At 41.1% G+C, this 26,038-nt stretch overlaps 1 protein-coding gene across 4 annotated transcripts in view; it reads left to right on the plus strand.

Annotated features, from left to right (window-relative positions):
- lqfR (clathrin interactor lqfR) overlaps positions 1 to 26,038 on the plus strand; it is a 142,811-nt gene that overhangs the window by 28,052 nt on the left and 88,721 nt on the right. For all 4 annotated transcript variants that reach the window (XM_068385612.1, XM_068385587.1, XM_068385606.1 and 1 more), the window contains exons 2-5: positions 4,246 to 4,325; positions 18,264 to 18,528; positions 22,306 to 22,442; positions 22,564 to 22,654. In XM_068385612.1, the coding sequence (XP_068241713.1) occupies positions 4,246 to 4,325; positions 18,264 to 18,528; positions 22,306 to 22,442; positions 22,564 to 22,654 (573 nt within the window). The remainder of the gene's footprint in view (positions 1 to 4,245; positions 4,326 to 18,263; positions 18,529 to 22,305; positions 22,443 to 22,563; positions 22,655 to 26,038) is intronic.

Genomic DNA, 26,038 nt, shown 5'->3' on the forward strand with positions numbered 1-26,038 from the left:
GACCATTCGTAGCAGCGAGTGCAGTAGTAGGTGAGGGCTCAGCCACTACATTCCCTTAATCCCATAACCTTTTTTAACCTTTCTCTTGAATGCTTTTATTGTTGTTTTTTGGGTTGTTACGGTAGGCTAAGAAGCCTTCCGCATCCTTTTTTGATTTGGCGGGTGGTCAATTCATTCTTGAGAAGCGCCTGGGTTAGAGGTTGTGTAGAGGTCCTTTAGTATGGGTTGCAGCCCTGTATACTTTAGCACCTTAGAGTTGATTCAGCCTCCTAAGAGGAACGCTGCGCTCAGTAAGGAAGACGAACTTATTAAAGGCAGAGTAACGGTTCAAGTCGACTTCCTTACCAGGTACTTATTATTTCATTGTTATTCTGAATAACTGATTATATGAAATACGGGATACTTAGCTATCCTTTAGTCATGTACACTGGTTTTCACCCACCCCCCTGGGTGTGAATCAGCTACATGATTATCGGGTAAGTTTAATATTGAAAAATGTTATTTTCATTAGTAAAATAAATTTTTGAATATACTTACCCGATAATCATGATTTAATTGACCCACCCTTCCTCCCCATAGAGAACCAGTGGACCGAGGAAAAATTGAGGTGGTGTCAACAAGAAGTACTGCAGTACCTGGCCACAGGTGGCGCTGGTGAGTACACCCCCTTCTAGTATAGTGATAGCTGGCGTATCCCTTCCGTAGAATTCTGTCGGGCAACGGAGTTGACAGCTACATGATTATCGGGTAAGTATATTCAAAAATTTATTTTACTAATGAAAATAACATTTTTCGTAGCCCGATTATTGAAAGTCTTCTCCTTTTGGGGTGTATAATCTCCTATTTTTTCTTTGAGGATTATCAGCTGTAGATTGCAAAGAGATAAAAGTGTATATGTGTAGTGAGTACGTGCGTGAGAGAAAGAAGGATTGTGGATGTCACAACCAAACTCCTTCCTTATCCGTCTCCATATCAATCGACCTACTCATGCCACCTTCTTCCCCCACTGACCAGGCTTGTATTCGAGTCGGCCTTGATACCTCTTTATTTTAATGGTTAAGCTCTTGGCGCACCTTTCTTCAAACAATGTAGAAGAAAAACTGGTGGGCATGGCAAATGTTTGGTTGCATCATACTTCCACCCTTGCATCGGCGAGGCAATGCTAACGTCATGTTGCCACTTCACTTAGGTCACTGTAGTAATCTCATGTCTGTCTGTGTGTTGTTCTGAAATCGTGACTTTTTCAAAAGAGTGCTAAACTAGTGTTTATGAGAATTTGTGATGATCTTGAAGGTCACCCATGCCTATAGAGCTTCATCGCCATCCTTTATATAGGCTGAGGACAAAGGTGTGATGGGAATTCTGTTTACGAGGTCTGCAAACAGGCGGCCTCGATATGGGGAAGATATGTAAACGTTGAGGAAGGCTGGAAGGGATGTATCCTCCAGTCTTTATAGATATATTATATTTATTGAATATGATATACATTTCTTTTTATATTATACAGCTTTTCACCATCAAATAGAAAAGAATCGTTACCCTTCTATGCTTGTCCTGATCAAATGTATCCAATTACCTTCCTGCCAGCCATGTGTACTTGCCCGGGTATCAAGGTCCGCTCCTATATTACCTTTATGTCCGCCGAGGACACCGATCCCTACCTTTTGTGTCCAGCCTTCAGGGGGCAGCAGTGTGGTAAAAATAATAAGTATATCGAATGCTGGGAATGGTCTGTCTCTTAGTGGGAAAGGTTTGGGCATTGGCAAAGAAGGCGGCTAAGCGGGATTTTTCTCTTTCGAAGGTTTCTTCAAAGCAGAAGAAACGAAACCTAAGGGCATCCTTTTTCCCCTCCCGATCTTCCTCCAAAGCTCCTGCTCAAACGGTTTCCTCTAGGGAACCGTTGTGTAGTAGCGTAGGCCATTTAACTCCTGGACAGCCTCGGTCCTTGAGAGACAGTGTTGCTTTCCCTAGCGAAGCAGCCCCTGCTCACCCCCTGAGGAAGTCCTTATCTCTTTCTCCCTTTTTACAGGTCTGACTGTCCCTGGGTTTGTCCGGCCTGCCTTCCAAGGAAGTGGTGCTGCAGCTGTTTCATCGGGGTTCGGGTTTGTAGCATTCGTCGGTATCGGAAGTGAATCTTTTGACCATGGTCGATGTAGTGGTGTCTGCTGCCCTACCAGGGGACTCTGTTCCTGCCTCGTCCTCTGCTTCTTCTGCGGCTGCCGAGGACTGCAATCCCCCCCTTGCTGACCACCCCGCTGTGCTCGTCCTCCTCTTCACTTTAGAGGTGCTCTTTCTCCTTTGGTGAAGACAAACTTCTTTGGCTTTTCAGCTTTGGCACCGCAGCACTACTCTTTGGAGGATCCTTCTCATCATGGTTCTGCTGGTTCCCGACTTTCGCATGTTTCTCTGACCTTGCCTGCCCGTCAACGAACTTCAGTTTGTAACGCCCCGTCGGGGATTCATTCGCAATCCTCTCCTATGGATGTTCACCTTTCCAAAGGGCACATCCCTTCTCTAGCTCATTGTTCGGCCTACTGCTCGCAATTCGTCTGCTGACCAACCTCCTGCTCAATGTTCTGCTCGTCGATCTCCTGCTCACCGATTCCGACTCACTGATTGCTGACGCATCAATCTCTGGATTGCATTTCTGCAGCACTTCGATCGCCTACTTCTCAAGCATTTGCTCGTCAATCTACTGCTCGCTGATCGCCTAATCGTCAATCTCGGACACATTGATTGCTTGCTCGCTGAGCTCTGACACTTTGATCGCCTGCATGTCAACCTTGCAGATCACTGAAGCAGCGTTCTCCAACGCACTGCTCACCAACGCGACGTTCGCCAGAGCATCAATTCCCGACTCGTCAATCACCAACGCGCCGATCGTAGAACCATCTTTCTGTCGTCAGGTTTCAACAGTTGGCCGTGCGCCAACTCTCCACCGCTTGCCAACGCGTCAGCAACCTTCAGTTGCCCATCGATCTTCCCATCACGTACCAGCAGCCAAGAGCAGACATCATTCACTCGTTGCTCGTCAGCCTCTGGCTAGCTCTTCTAGGAGATCTTCCAGCATACAGCAGGATTTTCCTCGCCAGGTAGAAGGTAGATGCGAGCGAGCTCTCTACCGCAGATCCTCATGCCTCAGGCCATCAGGGTACAGTAAGCGATTTTCTAGGTCTTTGCCACCAAGATCTGCGGCTCTCTCGCCGAGGAAGGACAAGGTTCCTCATCACCGTTTGCCGTCGCGCCTTTTCCCTCCCCGCAAACACATTACAGTGTGACTGCCGGGGAAGGCGGAAAAGGGCAGTCTTCATGACTCTTAAGATCCCGAAACTTCCTGCCGCTAAGAAGAAATCAACAGTTCAGTGATTTGTGCTTCCTGAGACTTCAGTTCCAGAGATTAAGACCCCTTTGAGGGGTCCCGCTTTGTCATTCCTTTCCATTGGTCAACAACCATCCTTCGTAGCCTTGGTCAGGACAGTTTCCTAAGCCTTTGCGTCAGGTATTCCATCCGTACGGCTTGCGGATTCTTCCAGGATTTCTCTGGAAGAACCTTCCTTGTCATTGGATCCAATGGGAAGATCCACGGTTCCATCTCCCCTGAAGAGGAAAAGGGGAGTCTCCGATGACATCGCTTCATCCAGGGTCAAGCGGACCCCAGTCAGGACATCTAAGGGGAGGACTAATACTGCTAGTTCCTCTTCCTCATGCCATCTTGCTCACTTGTCACATCAGTCAAGAGGCTCCCGCAGGGAAGAGTCTTTCCGGCAGTTCCCTATAGAGGAAGTTCCACGTGGCAGCAATGTTACGGCCTTGGAGCCTGTGGAGGTTCCCATCCTTCATTCTACGGGTGGCCATTAGAAGGGTCTGTCACCCAGACCTTTGGTTCTGGAGACATTTTTCCCTCTTGCTTACCCACTCAAGTGGTTAGGCAGGGTTGCCACCTCGCACTTTTTAGTGTAATGACTATCTTCCAGCTTTGCCGAAAGATAATCCACATAACTACAGGTTTGAATTAGTTAGGAAAAAATAAAATGATCTCCAAATTTGTCATTTTTTGCTCAGATCCATGTTATTGGCACAGTACAATATATTATATGATATTTATATGATATTAATTGTAAGTAGATGCTACTGTTATCTCTCTTCCCAAGTAAGTTAGATAGAAGTAATATGCACCTAAAACTATGTACACACAGAAATAATTTTTTTCAGAATGCATTCATGTAAATTTTTTTTTTTTTCCAGCACCAATATGGTGATGAATTACACAGAAGTGGAAGCAAAAGTTCGGGAAGCTACAAACGATGAAGCGTGGGGGCCAACAGGTAATGTTTATTCAGGTGTTGTGCATCATTTGAATAAGCTCTTGAAATTTATGAATCTTAGATCTGCATTTGGGATTTAAACATACAGTACTGTACATAGAAAAATAAAACAAAGAAATGTAAAGTAACTGTACAATAACATGTTCAAATATAATTACTAAACAAAGAATTTTAAAGTAATAATACAGTAACATACTGTATTTAGATATAATTACTACAGTATTGTTTTGGTGTGTATACATTCCTTTCTCTTTTGTTTTTAAATTACTTTGCAATATGAAACTATTCTAGATTGTCTAGTCAAATAACTTAAGGAATTAGTTTTGAGAGATGAAAGATTAAATAAGAAAAGTAATTTTAGAAAATGCCAATATTTTAGTTTCCTACCTTGTATCTCACTATAGATTATGAATGACGAGGTTCATTCGTTTAAAAAAAAAAAGAAAACACTGTTTTCATGATTAAAGGGCTCTTTATTAGAGGGGTCAAGTTTGGGAGTTAATGGTAACTGCGGTGGTGGGTCAGGTTTTGCTGATTTCCAGCTATGGTATAAGGAGGACATTAAGAACTGGCTTTCAGTAAATGTAAATAGAAATCCATTTTACAATTTTTTGTTTACTTCATTAAATTTTGCTTGTACATATTTTGTTGAATGCATTTTGTTTGAGGTGGATGTAATGAATGAGAGTTTGTTCTTACACAAAATACAAGCCTTACTTCTTTACATAGGTGCAATCAGTGCAAGCTGACATACATCTATATAAACTTAACGAGGTGTCAACAACCAGAATGTCAACTACTGTTCCAGTTGTTACCAGTGGTAGTGGGGAGAAGTAACCCCCCCTCCAGCTCACTCATACCTTCTTCACTTTGATCACAGCCATGGTCAAAGACAGATATTTCCTTCCACACTCACTGTCTTTGGCAAAAATTAAAACTTTTCCCTTTATCTTTTTTCAGGTGTGATTTGGTATGCAGAGGACATGCCTCTTCGAAAGGTTCCACTTGCTTTGAGTGTCGGGAGTGGCCATCCTCCTAGTGGGTGCCACGGTATGGCAGGAGGATGAAGTCTGAAAGGGATTCTTTGCTTAAAGGGTCATTCTCTGAGTCCAAGAAGTCCCGACTTCTTTCTCTTTCTCCTGGTACCCTCCTCTCTGACTTTGCTTGTTCAGTCTCCTCCGGAGGATGTTCAAGTAAGATAGATGGCCGTTTAATTCTTGGTCAACCTTTGGGTCAGGTTGCATTTTCACCTCGCCTAGCAAGTTGGAAAAGGCTTCGGCCCGGGGGGAGACCATTTCGAGCGAGCTCCCCCTAGGAGGAAGCATTTTGTAGCTGTCCTTGGTACTTATAAGTTCACTATCAAAGGACTGGTTTTTGGAGATGATGGCCAGGAGTGCACATCAGGAGATTGTTTCTGTTCCTGGTGATGTTGACTTCTACACTTCTTGCAATAGAGCCAACAGGAGAGACAGTCTCTCTTGCATTATCTTGTTCCCCATGCACCTTTGCCCTCTGCAGATATGCGCCCATCGTAGGATCTACGTGCTGGTGCTATTGCAAGCACCTCCCCAGCTCATTCTCCCTTTGGGGTCAGCGTGCTCAGCGCAAGGACGGCCTTGTTCATTCTCTCCCATCTGAGGTTTCCGTTCCCCTGGGGCTTTATGGCAGACACACTCGCAAGCACAAGATGGTTTTTCTCGTCTGGGAGTCCATCTACCTAGATGGCTTTGCACCAGTGCAACGCTTCACCAGTGTACTTTAGCTTTGCGGAGGTGAGCTCTTCAAAGTGATCTTCGCGATATCCCTGTAGCCCAGCGTGCCCCTGAGCTCGCCGCTGTAGCCTCAGGACTCTGCTAGTTTCTGGCTTGCGTAGTTACCTCCAGCAGCTCGCCAGGCGCGCTCCACCCAGGGCTCGCCTGGGGCACTCTGCCCAAGGCTCGCCTAGGGTGCTCTGTCTAGGGCTCGCCAGGTGCGCTCTGCCCAGGGGTCGCCAGGTGCACTCTGCCCAGGACTCGCCAGGTGCTCTCTGTCCAGGGCTCAGCAGGCGCTCTCTGCCTAGGGCTCACCAGGCGCTCTCTGCCTAGGGCTCGCCAGGTAGGTTTGCGAGAGCAGAGCAACACCTACTCGCACTTGCGATCCAGCCTTCTGTGTCTCACAGCTGAGCGGGGTCTGCCCCGTGAGGTAGATGAACCTCTAGTGACATGTGATTGTCCGTAATCACTAGTCTCTTAACTAGAGGTTCGCATTCCACTGTCGCATCTCAGCCGCCTCATGTTCCAGTCCAGGAACAATCCATCCTTGAGGCAGCAGTGCTAGGGTTGTCTCTTGAGTATCTTTTGCAGGAGATCCTTAGAGCAGTTTTTACCATTTTGTCTGCTCCACATGATCCTAAGTCAGACTCTATACAGGTTATTCCTTAGAAGGTAGTCATGCCTTTCAGTGACCTGCAGTCGCCTTCTGACCCGAGGTTGCTTGCGTCTTGCTGTTACCATCGTCATTGTGGCAAGCAACCTCATACCACCACTTCCTTGGGTGCCAGCTTACGCTGCGCCTGCTACCGCTGTGCTCCTAACCATTGTGCCTGCTTGCCCAATGCCTTTCCCAGCTGCTTTGCTCCTGGCTCTCACTCTTGCAGTAGAGTGTTATGCTTCTAGGAGATGGCAACACTCAAAACCAAAAGTTGTCAAGGCCAAGTCCTCTGATATTGATCCATTGTGGGAGAAATTGGGCATAAGGCCCGGTAAGCCTGATCAGAGACATTGTCGACCTAAGAGGTAGGTGACTCCTTCGTAGGGAACCTTTTTCGTCCTAAGACCCACGGAATTGAGATCTCCGAGGGAGATTTTGTTTGTTGACTTACAGGCTTGCGCCTATAGAGTTTTCTCCCACCATTACTTCCGTGGCACCTTCCATACCAGTGCAAGCACCAGTAGAACCTCCTGAGGTTTCAGAACAGGAAGAGCCTTCCATCATTCTCGCCTTTTTTAAGGGCAAGTTCCACCAACGGAAGAACACTAACACACTTCTGAAGAACTGGGCCTCCAGACGCATGAAGGATCCCAGTCTTCAGAGGTGGGGTAAGCTAATGGCTTCAGCGTTGGCTTTGGTGTTTGACTCGGGATGTCAGCAACAACCCTCCCAGGCCTCGTTCTCCTATGGTACAACCAGATTGTGACAAAATCCCATCCCATTCTCGAGGTACGAGCATGAAGATGAGATGATTTTGATTCAAAAGTTTCAAGCAGAGATCTTCCTCCACCTGTTAGTCCTAAGGCTCCTGTCACAGAGAAAGGGGAGTCTTGAATTTGCTATCCTGCAGGTTCTCACTTGCATTCTCATGATAAGTGGACTCTAGAAGGCCCCTTACTCACTCCTCGGGAGAGATGTGCCTATAGACCTTTATGCTGCTCTCCTATATCTACGGACAATGGTTGGAGTTACCGTGTTTAAGTTGGTTACGGGTCCATTATCAAGGTAGACTTGCAGATCTCTGCATGAAAGGACACCCCTATGGCTAGCAGATCGTCGAAGGTACTTCATCCTCTGTTCGTTAGACAGAGGAAGTACTGTACTAAAATGTTTAAAACGACTTCCTTTCTCCATTGCAATTAGACCAGACAGTGTCAGACTTGGCGTAAGGCTCAACATTGGACAACCTTTAGACACAGTCAGTGTTGTTTTCGGCTGTGGAGGCCCTGAACATGAAGAGGTTGGCGAACGCTATCCTTCAGGCTTCTTCATGGATGAACCACTGATTGGGGCCTGTTTGGTTTTTATCATGATAGAAGATCTGTTTGACCCCAAAAAGCATTGTGTATTCAAGAACATCATCCTTGCTGGCACAAGAGCCATGGAGTTTTTGACTCACAACGCTGCTGCAAATTAGGAGGCAAACTGGATCCTGAAAAGTCAGGATGCCATCATCTCCAGGTTTCAGAAACAGGTGCCGAAGAGAGATGACCTTGCCATTGTTTCTGCTTGACGATGTGGAGATTGTCACTGTGAAGTGGAGGAAGATAATTCAGGACTCCTTTCTTTGTCGGGCCGTAACATTCCGACCCTCTACCTCGGCACCTGTAGTGCCTAAAGCCTCCCCTATGGTGAGACATGCCTACAAGGCCTTAAAGATACTTCAAGGTAAAACACTGCCAAGAAGACCATTCCTTTCAGGGTAAGCAGCAGAAAGGACAATTGGGGAAAGATGGTAAACGAGGACAGGACCCTCACTGGGGGTTGCCATTCCTCCTGAAATACCACCGGAGGGAGGGTGCCTGCAACTCAGGTGGCAGCAGTGGCAAGCCACGGGGCTGAACCCTAAACAGTCAGTGTCCTCATCAAGGGTCACGTCGTCCTGTTCATTAACTCCCCCCCCCACCCCACGATATGTCCGTCAAGATTACCCATTGCAAAGGAATTGGCGAAGGACAGTTCCCTACAGGCAGAAATCCATACCATAATGGAGAAGGGCGCTCTCCAAGAGGTCCTCGATGGGTCCCCAGGCCTTCAATCAATTCTTTCTTGTAGAGAAGGCGTCTGGTTTCCAATCATAGACCTCGGCCTTGAACGAGTTTGCTCTTCAAACTCTGAAGAAGATTGAGACCACAGCTATAGTTAGACAAACTTTAAGACCAAGAGACATCATGATCACGTTGGATATAAAAGTCATGCTTCTAGATTCTTATTCATCTGTCCTCAAGGAAGTACCGAAGATTTAATCTGCATGGAAAGATACAACAATTTCGAGTGGTGTGCTTCGGTCTGCCAACAGCCTCTCAAGTGTTCACTTGAGTGTTCACCATGGTTTCAGTTTGAGCACATTCCAATGGCATTTGTCTTCTCTGCTATCAAGACGATTAGCTAGTTACGGTGGACTCGGTGGAAACCCTTCTCCAACATTGAGCCATATAGTTCGAGTTTTGCCGCGTTCTGGAGGTTGTAGTGAACTTAGAGAAGTTCTCTTTGGAGCCCAAGCTAAACCTGGTATATCTGGCAATGCAGATAAACCGTATGAGGGAAAGTCTTCCCATTGCAGGAAAGAATCTGAAGATTCAAGGAAGTGGCTTGTCAGTTCCTTATGCAAAGCTCACTACAAGCTAATTTTTGGCTTTACCTGCTGGGTCACCTGGCCTCTGTAGTGTCTAATGCCCAACAGTCACTTTCGTGTGGTCACTTAATTGGCAGCTGAAGTTCTTTTGGTCTCGGTGCCATAAATCCTCCCTGAATGCTCATTTTGGTGTGATTGGAGCATAGGAAAGACCCGAGTTGGTGCATTCTCAATTCGAAGCTTCTCAGAGGGATAGATATTCTTTCTCCTCCTCCCGATTTGATGCATTTTATGGATGCATCGAAAGAATGGTGGGGCGCTCAACTTCTGCAACACATGGGCTCAGGTCTGTGGTTCAATTCAGATTGGTAGTGCCACATAATCCTTATGGAGTTGAAAGCAACGTATCTTCCTGTTGAGGAGTGATAAGACGACTGTAGTGGCATATCTAAACAAGCAAGGAGGTATTATTTCATGGTAACTTTGCCGACTAGCTGTTGAATTCCTGTGATGGACAGAGGACAGTGCGAGCTCCCTGTCCTTCTGGTTCATACCCCGCAAAGAAAAGTCTTAGCAGACAATCTGAGTAAGAAGACTCGGATAGTTGGTTTCAAGTGGTCTTAGGACCCTCGGATAGCGAACAAAGCGATGACTTAGCGGGGTTTGCTGGCGATAGATCTGTTCTCTACTTGCCTATACCGGAAGCTTCTGGTGTACTGCTCGCTAGAACTGGACCCACAGGCAGTGTTTCAGGATGCCTTCCAACATCCTGGGGATTACCTGGATGTCTTCATGTTTGGTGGACCCTGTTACCAACCTATCCATTATGTTGATAACTCTGTTATGGAAACATGCAGAATATCACCCAGACTTCCTCCTGCTGCTGATGTAGGTTCTGAGGGAGTTGCCTCCCCTCCAACCCAATGCTGAGATTTACCATCAAGCAGTGGGATCCCTACGACTTCACACCTTAAGTGGACCGTCCGCTATGCCATGAATTTTTTTTTTCTAATTATTCAAAATACATAATTTCTATATATGTTTTAGATATATATGATACCTTCATCATATAAAAATTTCAAGTCAATTGATCAAAAACTTTTTGATATATCAGCAAAAATCATGATTTAAAAAAATTTTTAGGTACATTTTTTCCACTAATATGACACCAATGGTTTTGAAAATTATACCATCAAAACTTAATTATAAATCAAATAATTCTGTATGACAGATTTATGATTTTCCTTTTTTTTTCTTAATGAATTTTTTCTTAATTTTCTTCTGTCTAGACATAGAATATTCATGAAATAAAAAGAAAAAAAGGAAAATCAAAATTCTAGTACACAAAATTGTAGGATTTTTATTTCTCTTTTCAATGATATTTTTCTCTCTAAACTCCAACAATTAATAAGTGAGAAAAATGTACCCAAGTGTGAATTAGTATTTTATCATGCTAGAAACTCAAATTCTAATAGTTTTATGTTTTATACTTTGGTATTTAGTGTAAGACAATTCTATATAACTGGTTATGACCTAAAGGTTGTAATGTACCTTGTTTAATATCTAGTGTATTGATTTTACAAAAGGAAATTTGTTTGGAGAGATGTCTGTTATATCCAAAGGCAATAGTATGTAGTGTGACTGTGCATGTTTTGAGGATATTGTGGTTGGGAAAAGCTGAATTTTATCGTTGATTCCTTATCAGATAAAAATAAAGATGTTGAGTGTCGTCTTAATTTTTCTTTTATTTGCATAAGAAGTATGGTTTTATATTTTTTACTAAATAACTAAGATTTGAACAGTATGTAACAGAATACCCATTCTTTTATAAGGTTTTTGTTTAGTTATTTAGTTCACATAATTTTACGCATGTTATCCAGAGTTTTGTTTTAGCATTTTAGTCTTGAAAGTGTTGAATGAAAAAATCTTATTTCTGTTGTAATTTTTTGAAATTCTTGTGTTCTCCTTTTATAATTGGGAATCAGGAAAAGGAGTTCAAGTTCATAATTTATTAGATTATGATGGAGACTTTGGTGGTTAGGTGGTTTTAATCTACAAAGTTGCAAGATTTCCAGTGACCTTCATCTTTGTGGTGACTTCTTTCTACTGTTCAATTACTGGTCTGCTAATGTTTCCTTTCGGAACCTGTACTTTTAGTTTTCACTGATTTTTTTTTTAAATGTGCAACTGTACAGAACTAAAGATATCTATATTGGGGATAATTTCTTTTGTTTCTTTTAAAGAATGTTCTCCACACAATTCTATTTTTGTGTTCACATTATGAGCATTTTGGTTATATCATGTACTTTATAGCATATTTGATATAGATACACTTTGATTTTTACATTGAGACCTATCTTATGAGGAGCAAAGTCATTGGCTGGCATGTAATGTGTAAGTGGAGTATGTTTATTTTTGCAAAAGATATGGGGGATAGTTGTCAGGCATAGATCTGATAGGAGATCACAGGCAGGACAGCAGTAATTGGAATGGAGAATTTGTTTTATCCCCATAACTCAATAATGAGAAAGCTGACTTAATAAGCTAATTATGTTGATGTACAATTCATAAATGAATGATACATAGATCTAAGAAATGTATAGATGTAATGTTAATGTAAAGTATTGCCTATGAAACAAATCCAACTACAGTAGATCTGGCATAGATTTCTGGTTAGACTATTTTCAAGTTTTAAGTTTTCTTAAAAATATGAGATTGGCCTAATATAATGTTTTATTGTTGTAGTTTTGAATAGTTTTTGTTAGTAAGGTCATTATGTTGAAGGCACAAGAGATTTTTTAACAGTAAGTTTCTTGTTGAGTTATTTTGAAACTTTCATTTTTTTTATTGTGTAGACAAATGGCTGTAATATCTTGTATTGAAGCTTTGGAAAAAGTTTAGTATACAGTTCATTTATGTTTCTTTATATTTCCTGAAGTTTGATCATAGTATTAGAATTAGATTGATCAGTAGTAAAATAATGCTGCTGAATGTAGTACAGCATTTTTTATTTAGTTGGTTAATGTATTTTTGGCTCCTTCTAAAAGATAAAGGTACAGGATATGCTAAGGATAGATTTCCTGTACAGACTCACTTTAATGGGTCGGATGTTAACAAGTCAACATAATTTGGCCATAGGTATACTTAGTTTTTGGAGATGTAGGCCTTTAGTTCAATAAATTGTGTAACCTTGCCTTGGTGATACCTGTTGTTAGAGGAGGAGCTGATAACTGACCATGCTGTTTTAGTTATTTTTCTGTATTATCAGATTTCATTGTAGTATTATCGTTGAATTTTTAATAATATAGGATAGCAGTCATTGCAGTATTATAGTTGAATTTTTAATAATAAAGGATAGCAAAGGAGTTTAGAATTATCATTGGTTTGTTTTTAAAGGATGGCAAAGCAGTTTAAAATTATCATTGGTTTGTTTTTAAAGGATAGCAAAGCAGTTTAAAATTATCATTGGTTTGTTTTTAAAGGATAGCAAAGCAGTTTAAAATTATCATTGGTTTGTTTTTAAAGGATAGCAAAGCAGTTTAAGATTATCATTGGTTTGTTTTTAAAGGATAGCAAAGCAGTTTAAGATTATCATTGGTTTGTTTTTAAAGGATAGCAAAGCAGTTTAAGATTATCATTGGTTTGTTTTTAAAGGATAGCAAAGCAGTTTAAGATTATCATTGGTTTGTTTTTAAAGGATAGCAAAGCAGTTTAAGATTATCATTGGTTTGTTTTTAAAGGATAGCAAAGCAGTTCAAGATTATCATTGGTTTGTTTTTAAAGGATAGCAAAGCAGTTTAAACCATCATTTTTAATGATTTCATTAGAATAGAGAATTACCCTTTACTGTATTGTTTTATATTAACTGGGTGTGAAGCTCGAGTAGAATTTGGGAGCAAGTTTCATTATTTCAATGTTATTTAAAATAGTCCAGTGGTTTTTTTTCTTTTTTTTTTTGCTGCTTGGTTAATAGTATTTCCTCATACCTCTTTTTATATGTTGGCAATTTTTAACTCTTCTATCCCACCCTCTCACCAAATTTGGACATTTTACTCAACACACTTGGCTAAAGACTATCAGAGCCAGGCATTTATAGTTTTATCTTGTAAATGAGTTAATTTACTTGCCATTGATACATAATTTTACATAGTTTTTAGTGCAATTTTCATACATGTAAAAAAAGAAAAAGAAATGAAATTACTGTATATAAAACATGTATTATTGGGTTGAAAGGAGTAGAAAGCCTTGGACATGAAATACATCTAGTGGTACTTGAAGGGTTAGTCAAGAAAATGGGAATGTCTAGAAAGTTTTGCAATTTTCAGGCCATTCAAGTTTACTGTGTAACAGCCTATACTGAACATGAATTTTCTCAATGTGAAAAAGGTCATAATATTGTTGCCAAAAAATAAACATACCTATGCGAGGATTAAAGAATTAATTACGTTAATTGCCCTTTTGCATAAGCTGCCTTATCTGACACTTTTGGAGACATTCATTTTCTTAAGTACCTGTATAAAGGCATAATTTATTTTGCTGCAGAAGTAGGGTATTCTACATATGGGGGTCAAGACAGCCTGTGCCAATTACTTGTCTCTAAAAAGCAGTGTAATGGGCCTTAGACAAGGGCCTTACATTCATACTTTGTATATTAAGTTCTTGATAGAGCTGTAGGTATCTTTAACATGCTTCCTCCTCGTCCTCCTCCAAACCGTTAACTGTTTAGTAACATCTCATCTTGTCAGTAGCCTGTAGAACTCTTTTGAGATTTATGAAAAGGCTTTAATACAATCCATATGTGGAACCTAAGCTTTGAACACTAATACAGTGCTAAAGATTCCCTTTGGATCAAGTTAAATGATTCATACCATCCCTCACCTTTCATCCTGTGTGGAGAGAGTCGAAGGTTTCATTGAGTATCAAATTATCAATAGTTCAACTTGCTCTAGAATTAGGTAGTATTTGCATTTATCCTTTCAATTAAGATTTGACTTAAGGATATCGCAACAATATTTGGGAATTTTTGGTCACCTTTCCCTTTTCCAACTGGAAGTAAGATGGTTAAAAAGTTGAAAAGAATATACAGTACTATAATGAAAAGATAAACCCATGTCACAAAATCCTAAACCCCTCCCTCAGGGGCCGTCTTTATTAACCCTTCAACTGCTTGTTTTCAAATCTCAGTGATGGGGTCTTCTCTGCTTGAAGAGAACTTGATCCTTCATGAAGTTAAAAGTGCACTTTTGCCAATTCTGCCTTATCTAAACTAAGTGCTTTGTTTCCACGAATCAGTTACAGTATGAAGCTTGTTGGAGGACCTTTTACCTCCCCCTGTTATAAAGTCTTTCTCTTGTTTATTTTTTTATATTTGCTTTGTGTGAAGTTGCCAAATTAGTTTATGCAAAAATATTATTCCACCCTTGCTTCTGCTGCTCACAAATGACCTTTTAAAACCTTACTGGAGGTTTGTTTTTATGTGTATACAAACCTTTTGCCTTTTAAGATAGGGAACAGACATTGAATTTGTTAACGTGGTAATCAACGGCAGATGGTAAATACAGGTGGGTAGCCCAACCCACTTTCCTGTCAAAGACAGTTCACTTTTTTCTTTAGCTACAATGAATACAGACGTACTGCTGCGTCCTATTCAAGGCTATGTGATCTTTTTCTCTTTCTTTCCATCTTTTCATGCCCAAGACAAATAATGTCTTGTCAGTTATGAAGAGAAGCAACTAGCCCTTCCTGCTTGTGACGAGGAGTAATCCATCCTTCCTGCCTGTTTGGAGTAGTCAGCCCTTCCTGCACTTCCTTTAGCATAATACTGTATCCGAAATCTGGAAGAAACATTTGCTATCCCATCCTGAAGCCACTCCTTCTGTGAGGTCTTCGAGCCTAAAACCACGATACCAGCATCATCTTTTCAGCTGAAAACCCCAGCCATGAAGAACAGATCCAACTTGCCATTCAAGTATTTTTTATTGACTTTGTCTTCAAGCCTGTTCCCCCTAGTCATAACTTTTTATTTATACTGATTTGTGTCTGTGAAAGTAAAGGGGAAATAACAATAAAATTTTTCTTGTAGATATCATTATGAATAAACATGGTTTAAGTGTTTCTTTTGATATTTATTTCCATATTTCAATTGCTGGTGTTGAGTCCTTATTGACTAGTTAGAAAGAATCAGCAATGATTCTTAGATCGCAACAGGTGCCCGTGAAGAACACTATTCTCTGAGATAAGTTGGCAGAGAAGATTGTCAACGCTAAGCTGGAAGTACTCTCTTGGACAGAAACAGTTGCACCACCTCTCTGAGCTTTCTGATACATTTGACTGATGGATTCTCACTGCTGCTGGGTCTATCAACATGCCCAGATACTTTAAGCTCTGCTTGAGGACGATATGTGGCTTCTCACAGTTTATTACTATTCCAAGGGAGCGACAAAACACAAGATGGTGATGTTGATCCTGTAGCAACTACCTCTCTGTGGAGACCGATATCAACCAACCAACCATTAAGATATAAAATCAACTGACATATCCCGTACAAAGCTGCCATCAGTGTGAACACTCGAGTGAACACCTGTGGAGAAGTTTCAAACACAGGATCTTGAACTTGCATACAGTAATTAACCTGTATTTGAACATGAGTTGTTCCAAAAAGATGGTCAAATACCAAATGATTACAACATTCCTTATTACAAATAATTATGTAGTTGTTTGCGGACTACACTCAGACGTAGCACGCAGATGGCCTAGTGTCAGGGGGCTGACCATACTCTAGCTTCTCAGTACAGTACACAAAAATTACGGCAAAAAGTAAACAGTCAATAAGGAACTGAGCACTGGGCACCACCCATTGATATTATACTGGGCAAGGAGACCCATCTAGAACCTCAGAATTTCCTAATATACACTCTGAGTATACCGTCTATCTTCCATCAATACTTTGCACCAAAATATTCAGAACAACGAAATAGCTATATCTGCTTTAGGTAAGATTTCTTTCTTTTACTTGAGCATTAGGAGAAAAAAAAATTACAGGCTTGGATGTAAAATACCTACTGGGAGGAAGTGTATTGAAAAAGAGTATTTAAAGAAATTATTTATTTCAAAAAGGAAAAAAATAAAGATGCAATAACTATAAATTAAAGTCCTACAATAACTAGACTAAAAAATATTAAAAAAAAAAAAACTGCTCACACATTGGTCACTCCCATAACAATAAAACTACTGGTCTCACAAGCAGCGATAATTTAAAGATAATCTACATACCAATGCTAACTTCTGGATAGTACTATAATGAAGTTACAACTGGTTATATCCTATAATAGAATATACAATGTGAATGGTTCTGTATGCAGCTTTTAACAGGGGTGCAGACCTAAGAACAGTGAACAGAATTTAAACATTTTGGAATTTAGGTTTGTGTTAGAGCTTTCTTGCAAGGTAAATAATGAAAAAACTTTTATCCCTATACACATCAGTCATGGACATATCTAATAAATTGTTTTTCCAGTCTCGCCTGTTCCAATTACCTACTGATAAAGCAAACACAAACGTATGGCTTATATCACTAGTGTCCACTGCACTAGTATCCTAAGAATCCTCCACAGTAAAAAACTCAAATCATCTGATCACAATCTTGAAATATTTACACAACACATCAATCATTAATGCACCCTTTACAGCAACCCCTGGCAAGTCACTTCACAAATTTCATAAAATCTCTACTGGAAGACTTCCTTGCATCCTTGCAAATACCTTATCAAATGGGGTAATTTCAGGTCCCGTAGCTCTAGAGTCCGAAAGGTTGCCCTTAATACTATAGGTTGACAGGCATTAATCAAACAGTTGTATGTGATGCATATGTCTTCTTAATACACTTAATGAGTAATGATTATAAGAGAATTAACCATTGCACTCAACTTACAAGTTGCCCAGGTAACATACTACAGCATTTACATTGTCTTTATAAAGCAAAACCTGATAAGAGGGAGAAATCGTATGTCGTTGATCTAGCACTTCAAGTCTCACTGGTAGTAGTATTAGTTACGGTCACTGGTACGGTAAGAGGTAGATGCCTGAGCAACATACCTCAAAGATGTCTGCCACCAGTTCCAGTTTCAGGCTATTTTCTGGGCATTCGTTGTAGCTATTGAAAATCAAGAGGAATGATGAACATTTCAAGTATCTGAGGCCTTTACTTCGTCAAAGTAGTCACCCATTTAGCAACATTAGTTCCCTTTAATATTTCTTTGTTCTTTAAAATAGTCTATATCGTTGACTTAGCCATGAAGTATTCAAGAATAAGATCCAAAACACTCGTTCTGTTTTTGTGCTTGGAAGTTATTTTCTTTTTTAGTTCAATTGTTGTTCGCACTGATATCCATTTTACTTAATCACTTTCACTAATATTTAAACATGGGTCCAAAGAAGAATAGATGAAAAAGGATGCAGAACAAAGATATAGCACTGTGTAACAGGAAATATTAGTCAAAGCATACCTAGAATGTATGGTTATGTTCATCTGAAACAATGGCCAACTTGCCTATATTTATTTCTAACAAGTATTTGCCTTCTCTCAGTACTGTATAGTTAGTTGAACCACTGCTCAAATTCATGATATTTTTGTTTGTCCCAAAGTGAAAAAAATGTTAAAATTGCATATACCCTGTATTATGAAGGTGTTATGCTGTAATATACACATTCATTATTTCATGACATAAGATATTTTGTGTTTTTAGCTTTTGTATTTTCAGATGTTTTTAAGTTTTACAACTGATATTAAAGTGAGAAGGTGCTTTATGACATGCTTTATATTGCAGATCAATGTATCCTATCTAGCAAATACAGTAGTGACCTTTGATGTTTAATTATAGGCATTATTTTTCCAGGCCCCCAAATGCAAGAATTAGCACAATCAACATTTTATTATGAGCAATTCCCTGAAGTGATGGGAATGTTATGGAAGCGTATGTTACAAGATAATCGTAGCGCATGGCGCCGAACATACAAGTCACTATTGCTACTCAATTATTTAGTTCGAAACGGTTCTGAAAGAGTGGTGACATCAGCAAGGGAACATATATATGACTTAAGAACATTAGAAAACTTCAAATTTGTAGATGAACAGGGCAAGGATCAAGGACTTAATATAAGGTTGGTATTATGATAAATATTTTTTTTCACCTTATTCAGTAGTTAATAAAAGTTCTAGTATTCTCTCATTTATTTTTGTTATTTGTATTGGTAAACATTTCTTTACATCCAAGAAAGTATGGGTTATAGTATACAGACTCAATTGCAATAAATGTTTGACAGTAAGTAATATAATTCTGGTGATAATGTAAGGTCCCGTAACCTTCCTTACTCTCAGAATACACAGCTCAGTCTGTCATTGGAAAGGATAGATATTGTAAGTCTTTTAACCACTATTATCTTTCTTTAAATCCTACACTACTGTATATACAAACCCTCCACTATTTATAGGGATATACTTTCAGCGAAGCTGAAAGAGGAGCCATGGTAAATTTAGCGTGGGATAACCACCCCAACTGCTAGTTAGTGGCAGGGGTGGCGGGTATCTGGCTACCGCGCTCACTCACACACCTGGGCTGAGCACCCACTTAGCTTTCTGACTTGGTAGAGGAAGCTCACCGACGTGCTCTCAAGCCAAAACTTGCCATTTAAATAATACTATTATTCTTTTTCTTTTGTGTGTTTGGATTTCTTCTTAAAGTCCCATGCAAACCTGTCCTAGTCCTTAAGGCCGCTCTTGCGGTTCCTTCATGTCTGCCCCACATACTGAGGCTGGCTTACTGGGGCCGCTGGTGTGTGATCAGGGCGATAATTGCAGTGAGGGTCGGGAGTGGTCTGCCTCCCAGTGGGAGAGGTTTGGGCGCAGGAAAAAGAAGGCCAGGCAAGATTCTTCTTCTTCGGGGTCCTCCGTGAAGTCGAAGAAATTGTGGACTACTGCTTTAACCCCTCGATTTCTTCCCGAAGCTGCTCCTCCGCCAGTCCACTCTGGGGAATGGTTGAGTAGCAGCGCCGCCCTGGTTACTTCAGGTTAACCTTGAAGGTCAAGGGACGGTGCTGTTTCCCCTAGTGATTCGGTCCCGCCCCTTCTTCCAGGGAGTGCCTGCTCTGTCATTGATTTGTTGGGTTTTTGGCCATCACTGGTGGTTGATGGCCTCCCTTCGAACGAAGTTCTCTTCGAGCTCTTTCTGTTGGGGGTTGAGCAAAGGCCATCACTGGTGGTTGATGGCCTCCCTTCGAAAGAATTTCTCTTAGAGCTCTTTCAGTTGGGGGTTGAGCTGAGGCTATCACTGGTGATCGATGGCCCCCCTTCGAAGGAAGTTCTCTTCGAGCTCTTTCAGTTGGTGGTTGAGCCGAGGCTATCACTGGTGGTCGATGGCCCCCCTTCGAAGGAAGTTCTCTTCGAGCTCCTTCAGTTGGTGGTTGAGCCGAGGCTATCACTGGTGGTCGATGGCCCCCCTTCGAAGGAAGTTCTCTTCGAGCTCCTTCAGTTGGTGGTTGAGCCGAGGCTATCACTGGTGGTCGATGGCCCCCCTTCGAAGGAAGTTCTCTTCGAGCTCCTTCAGTTGGTGGTTGAGCCGAGGCTATCACTGGTGGTCGATGGCCCCCCTTCGAAGGAAGTTCTCTTCGAGCTCCTTCAGTTGGTGGTTGAGCCGAGGCTATCACTGGTGGTCGATGGCCCCCCTTCGAAGGAAGTTCTCTTCGAGCTCCTTCAGTTGGTGGTTGAGCCGAGGCTATCACTGGTGGTCGATGGCCCCCCTTCGAAGGAAGTTCTCTTCGAGCTCTTTCAGTTGGTGGTTGAGCCGAGGCTATCACTGGTGGTCGATGGCCCCCCTTCGAAGGAAGTTCTCTTCGAGCTCTTTCAGTTGGTGGTTGAGCCGTGGCTATCACTGGTGGTCGATGGCCCCCCTTCGAAGGAAGTTTTCTTCGAGCTCTTTCAGTTGGTGGCTGCGCCACCTCTGCTATTAACGGAATCTATACCTTTAAGAAAAAAATAGCAAACCCTTTTTATATACTGTAGAATTATAGTACATCGTAAGTCTGTGATGTAGGTCCATATAGAAAGGGTTTGCCATTTTTTCTGTAAAGGTATAGATTCTATTAATAGCACTATTTTTGGTTTGAGGATACTGTAGTGTTACATAAATTGTAGAAAAATCACAATTAAATGAAGTAATTTTACTGACTTAAAACCGGGATACTCTCCTCCTTCTTTCCTTCCATATTCACTTAGGTGTTTTAACAAGGTTGTTCCTTTTACATCCCTGCAAGTTTTCACCAATAGTAAGTTTTAGTAATTAAGTGGAAGGCAAAGAATTAGATGGGGAAATAAGGTGAAGGATGATAGAGGTTTAGTTGAAGAAGATGCCTTTGATAAAAGGCATTGGAGAGGGTGCATCAGGCAACTGACTCCCTAGTTTAAGGATAATGGTGGGAAAGAAAATCTAGTTAACTATTTAAGAAACTTGATGAATAAATGTGTACATAGCTTGTTAACTCTTGGCCTTTTTCTATGTTAACCAATTAACCTCCCTCAATGCACTGTCCATTTGACAATTTTTCTTACTGCTTTTTAGTACTGTACTATCAGTCATACAAAAGTTTCCAACAATATTTTATTTTGCTGAAAGTGTCAACTTGTTAACATGGATTAGAGGGATTAGAGCTCTAAAATTCAGAGGTGTTGTCCCTTCATTGGCTCTCCTTTGGAACCTTTTGGTAGCACTATACTGAAAGCAAAACCACCACCAACCTTTGGTTGCTGTCCAACATGTTTAACAGCCCAAGCTCCTTTTGAATGCCATCTTGTAGAGGTTCATCGTAGTGGTGGTTGAATAACAGGTGTCTGATCTTTCTTACATTTCCTTATTAAAGTCAAACAAATGCTGTTTACTTCCTGGACATCCTGTGCCTAGTCATTTATTTGGCTGAGGATTATGACTTGTTACCTTTCTTCTTAAACAGGGGAGGGGCTGCAGACTAGTGACATTTATTACCATCTTAGCTGATGTTTTTTATATTGAGAAATGGTCAGATTCTGTAGAATTCTTTTAGTAAAGATTATACATAAGGCTGCGACACTGGTGGTTGTCCAACCTCACATCTCATATGTCAGATTGGACTGAAGTTTACAGGAGTCATCCATTCCCTGGTTTTTATAATAATTGAAAACCCAGTCTGTTCACTGACAATACGCTGTACCTAAGGAGTTACAGTAGTGTTCCTATAAGATACATGAAGTTTTTGTCTTCATTTGAATGAATTAAGAATATGGTGTCATTGGCATTTTGCCTAGAATTCATAGCCTAAGTCTTATCTGATACACCTAATTAAACCAATGCCCAGGGAAATTTCCAAGGAAGAAACTAATTGCCAGTGTACTGGGCAGTGAACCACCACCACTACTACCAAACCTTGTTTCAAGCTTTGTCCATTTTGCTGGGAAGATGATCCATATTGTAGGAAATATGCAAATAATTAGACCAGATTTTTTTTATTTTTTCAGCTTTTCATTTGGTATTAAGGATTTATACATAGCATAAACTAATTTTTATTGTAGAGTAAGTTCTTGTTTGTTTTATTGTATTATATATTGGTGATTGCCCTTTGCTTTTTAATATCCAGGGCTTCTCTTGATTTGTAGATGTATAGAACTGGCACATTATGAAAAATTAATACTTCAATATGAATAAATGGAATCTCATTGTCAGCCTACAGTTTTCTGTTTATTATAATAACTGTTACACATATTAGAAGAGTTGGCTTTATTATATTGTTGTTTATTACAAATACAGAAGGTTAAGCTTGTCTTAATTTTTTCATTATGTGGCTTTATAGACACTTGTGCCATACCTTGCTTTATATTTAAGTTAATGGTATTCAATATTTAATATATTTCAGGATGAAAGCGAAAGATCTAATAGACTTTATTCAGGATGACAACAGACTTCGAGAAGAACGAAAGAAAGCCAAGAAAAATAAAGATAAATATGTTGGTGTTTCCTCAGACTCTTTGGGTTTCCGTGGATCCTCACAAGGCAAGGCTTAGATTATTTTATAGTGCATCGTAAGCATTATCTGCTATCCTGTCATAAAATTTTCTAATTTTCTATCGTCAATTCATGAATTGTTTTAATTATAGATTATTATCCTTAACAGGTGATTGGGATGACTGGGGCAGCAGTCGAAGAAAACAAGAAGACTTGGATGTTGGAGGAGGAAACCGCTTTGAGGATTCTCCCAATGCTAGGTATAGTTTTGCAACATTTTGATACTTATCTTAACTTTATTTGTAACATTTATGTATTGTGTTGATTATTTTGTATGTGAAGCAGAGAATTCTTTTGCAATCATGCTCTTTGATTCATAAGGTATAAGAAGTTAGGGTAGAGTCCTTCCTCATTGCTGAGCAAATTAATGTTGTAACTCCAAGGGATTTGAACCAGTAAATAAACTATTTTTCTCTCATTGTATGTGTGAAGACTTACTTTTAGATATGGAAGTATAGAGAATTAGATTGAGCCTTAAAGTTCCTCCTTTAAGGCCCCCAAGAGGATCAAGATCATTTAAACTCCTTACATACTGAACATACTGTTATTACCCATGATTTTTATTTTGTAAGGAGGAGTTCTTTCATTGTTACAGAAGTCTGTCAGTTGATCACATGCTAGTACATTGCTGAAATTGTTTAAATTAGTAACAAAATACCACCTTATTATTGAATCCATTGCTGATATTATTTTGATGAAACTTCCATAAGTATATTTGCTAAAGAGTTTCAGCCCAAGGAAAAAAATAATTTTTTCCCTCAAGTTGTGTAAAACACCCTTGGTTCTGCTGGCAAGAGTCATTGGTGAATTGTGTGGTTGTGTGAATAGCATCTCCCCCCAGGCTACCATTTTGATTTATCCTTCTTCTTTGGGTCGTAGCCTCAAACAGCCACAATTTTTTTTATGGGGAAATTTTATTTTGTATACCACTGTACAACTATTATCTTTAAGAATAATAGAGGTATGTCTTCCAAATTTTTAGGTAAAGATTTTAAGCATAAAGTTGATTGATTAAATTACGCTGGGAAAAAGTGGATTCATGTTCAAAATACGAGGGGCAAGTAAAAAGTAAGGTTCCCAAAATTTTTGCAGGTATAAGACATTTTTTATTGACATAAATAAGTATACAATGTGAAAGCTTATACTTTAAACTATTTTTCTACATAGTCGCCAGATTTTTTTACGCATTTTTCCTGACGAGTTATCCACTTCTGAAAACCCTCTTCGAAGAACTCCGCCGCTAGGCCGTCGATGAACTTGCTGACCGCTTCCTTCACCTCTTCATCTGTATTGAAGCGTTGTCCACCCAAGTGTTGCTTCAATTTCGGAAACAAGTGGAGCGACTTCCACTTGTTTCCGAAATTGAAGCAACACTTGGGTGGACAACGCTTCAATACAGATGAAGAGGTGAAGGAGCGTTGTCCACCCAAGTGTTGCTTCAATTTCGGAAACAAGTGGAGCGACTTCCACTTGTTTCCGAAATTGAAGCAACACTTGGGTGGACAACGCTTCAATACAGATGAAGAGGTGAAGGAAGCGGTCAGCAAGTTCATCGACGGCCTAGCGGCGGAGTTCTTCGAAGAGGGTTTTCAGAAGTGGATAACTCGTCGGGAAAAATGTGTAGAAAAATCTGGCGACTATGTAGAAAAATAGTTTAAAGTATAAGCTTTCACATTGTATACTTATTTATGTCAATAAAAAATGTCTTATAGCTGCAAAAATTTTGGGAACCTTATTTTTTACTTGCCCCTCGTATGTACCTTACTGAGGAGCCGCATGTCCCTTACGCATATGGTGTAATGACTGGATCTGATGAGAAGACTGTTTAAAAATACATTTGTTCCGTAACTGAAATACAAACCACGTTATTTACATGGGGTGATTACTTCGGCGCAGCCGATGACGAGCCATAAAGTTGCAACGAGGGTTTCCTACCCCACCGCTAGTTAGCGGGGGGTTAGGGAGGGGTGGCTAGCTACCCCTCCCCCTCACACACACCGGAGAATACGCCACTTTACTTTTGGCTCGGATAGTGGTCGGAGGTCTCCGCTCCTATCCTCACTTGACGGCCATTATTGTTTTGTCTTTTAACTTACCTTTTCTTATACTTAATATATTTATACATTACTGATGTTTATATATATTTTTGTGTATAGAAAATAGTAAGTTTCCTTTGCTTTCGGTGTTGTGCGGTGTGTGTTGTGTACGTCGTCTACTAGAGTTTCGCCGGCTTAGGCCACCACGATCTTTTCGTGATCACGGCCTTTCACTTCTAGGCCACCATTGTTGCCTTTCGTGGAGACCGGCCCTCTCTTGAGGTGATTCACCTCTTACTCCGTACTACGCCTACGATAGCTTCTCAGAACCTAGTCGCTATTTCGTCTTATTTGTCTCAATTATTTTTACGAATATAATTGTGTTGTAACTTTTCAGCTCAGGGCTCACGTCCCTTCGGGGGTCGGTGATCCTTGGAACATTCAAAGTCAGTTGTATAATTATCATGTTATAATTCTGCTTTTGTTAACTTTCGTCCCCCCCCCTTACCTGGGGATGCCGGGTGGGGGAGGGGGGCCGCATACCTTCTTTCGTTCTTATGTTCTTTATCTCGGGGTTTCTCTTCGGAGTTTCACCCGGGGGAATTTCTGTTGAATAATTATTCTGTTTTATTTTCCAGTTTACGATGCCGTTTCTTCGTGCCTGTTGTGTGTGCCTTCGAAGCAGAGCTGTCCTGTTTATCCTGGGGAGTCGGCTTCGCCGCCGTCTCTCGAGGCATTCATCAGGGGCGTTTCCTTCTCTTAGAAGTTCCCCCGTGTTTGCTGCCAGCTCTTCATTGCATCCTAGAACGATAAGGAGGTTCGCCTCCAGGGTAGTTAGTTAACTTCCCTTTTACTTCTCCCTGGTCCTTGGCGGTTATGCTCTTGGGGCTGAGCGACCGCCCTTGTGACTTGTTCAAGGGGCTGTGCGGTTGCAAGGCTAGACCATGGTTCTAGCGACTATGCTCTCGGGGCTGAGCGGTCGCTTCTGTAGCTACGCTCAAGGGGCTGAGCAGCTGCAGGATCTGTCCGGCCCCCCCTCGTTCGCGAGGGAGGCCACACTAAGGGCTCCTCCTCGGAGGATCGATCCTTTTGTCTCTTCTACGAAGTGTCCCCTCCCGTTCGCGTGAGAGGACACTCACAGAGACTCCTCTTCGGAGGATGGTTCCTGTTCACGTCTACTGATCTCACGGCCTTTCGGGGCTCCTTCACCAGTCTCTTTTACGAAGTGCTCACCTCTTTCGTCCGCGAGAGAGACCACTCATAGAGACTCCTCTTTGGAGGATTGTTCCTGTCGTCAATAGCCTGCTGCTCAGTCGCTAGCACTTCGGTGTTAGTGTCAGGGACACTTCGGTTTCTCTTTTTCCCTGACCCTTCGGGGTCTCGGATCTTAGTTACGCGGTTCCCTCGGGCTCTCATAACCTTAGTCACTTCTACACTTCGGTGTTTAGTGACGGAGAAACTTCGGCTACATTAGACCCTTGGTCTCTCGTCCCTCAATGTTCCTGTTGCCTGCTGTATCCGTTCCTGACTGCAGACGCGCCTTGGGCG

This window comes from Palaemon carinicauda, chromosome 1 (assembly GCF_036898095.1).
Source record: "Palaemon carinicauda isolate YSFRI2023 chromosome 1, ASM3689809v2, whole genome shotgun sequence".
Lineage (NCBI taxonomy): Eukaryota > Metazoa > Arthropoda > Malacostraca > Decapoda > Palaemonidae > Palaemon > Palaemon carinicauda.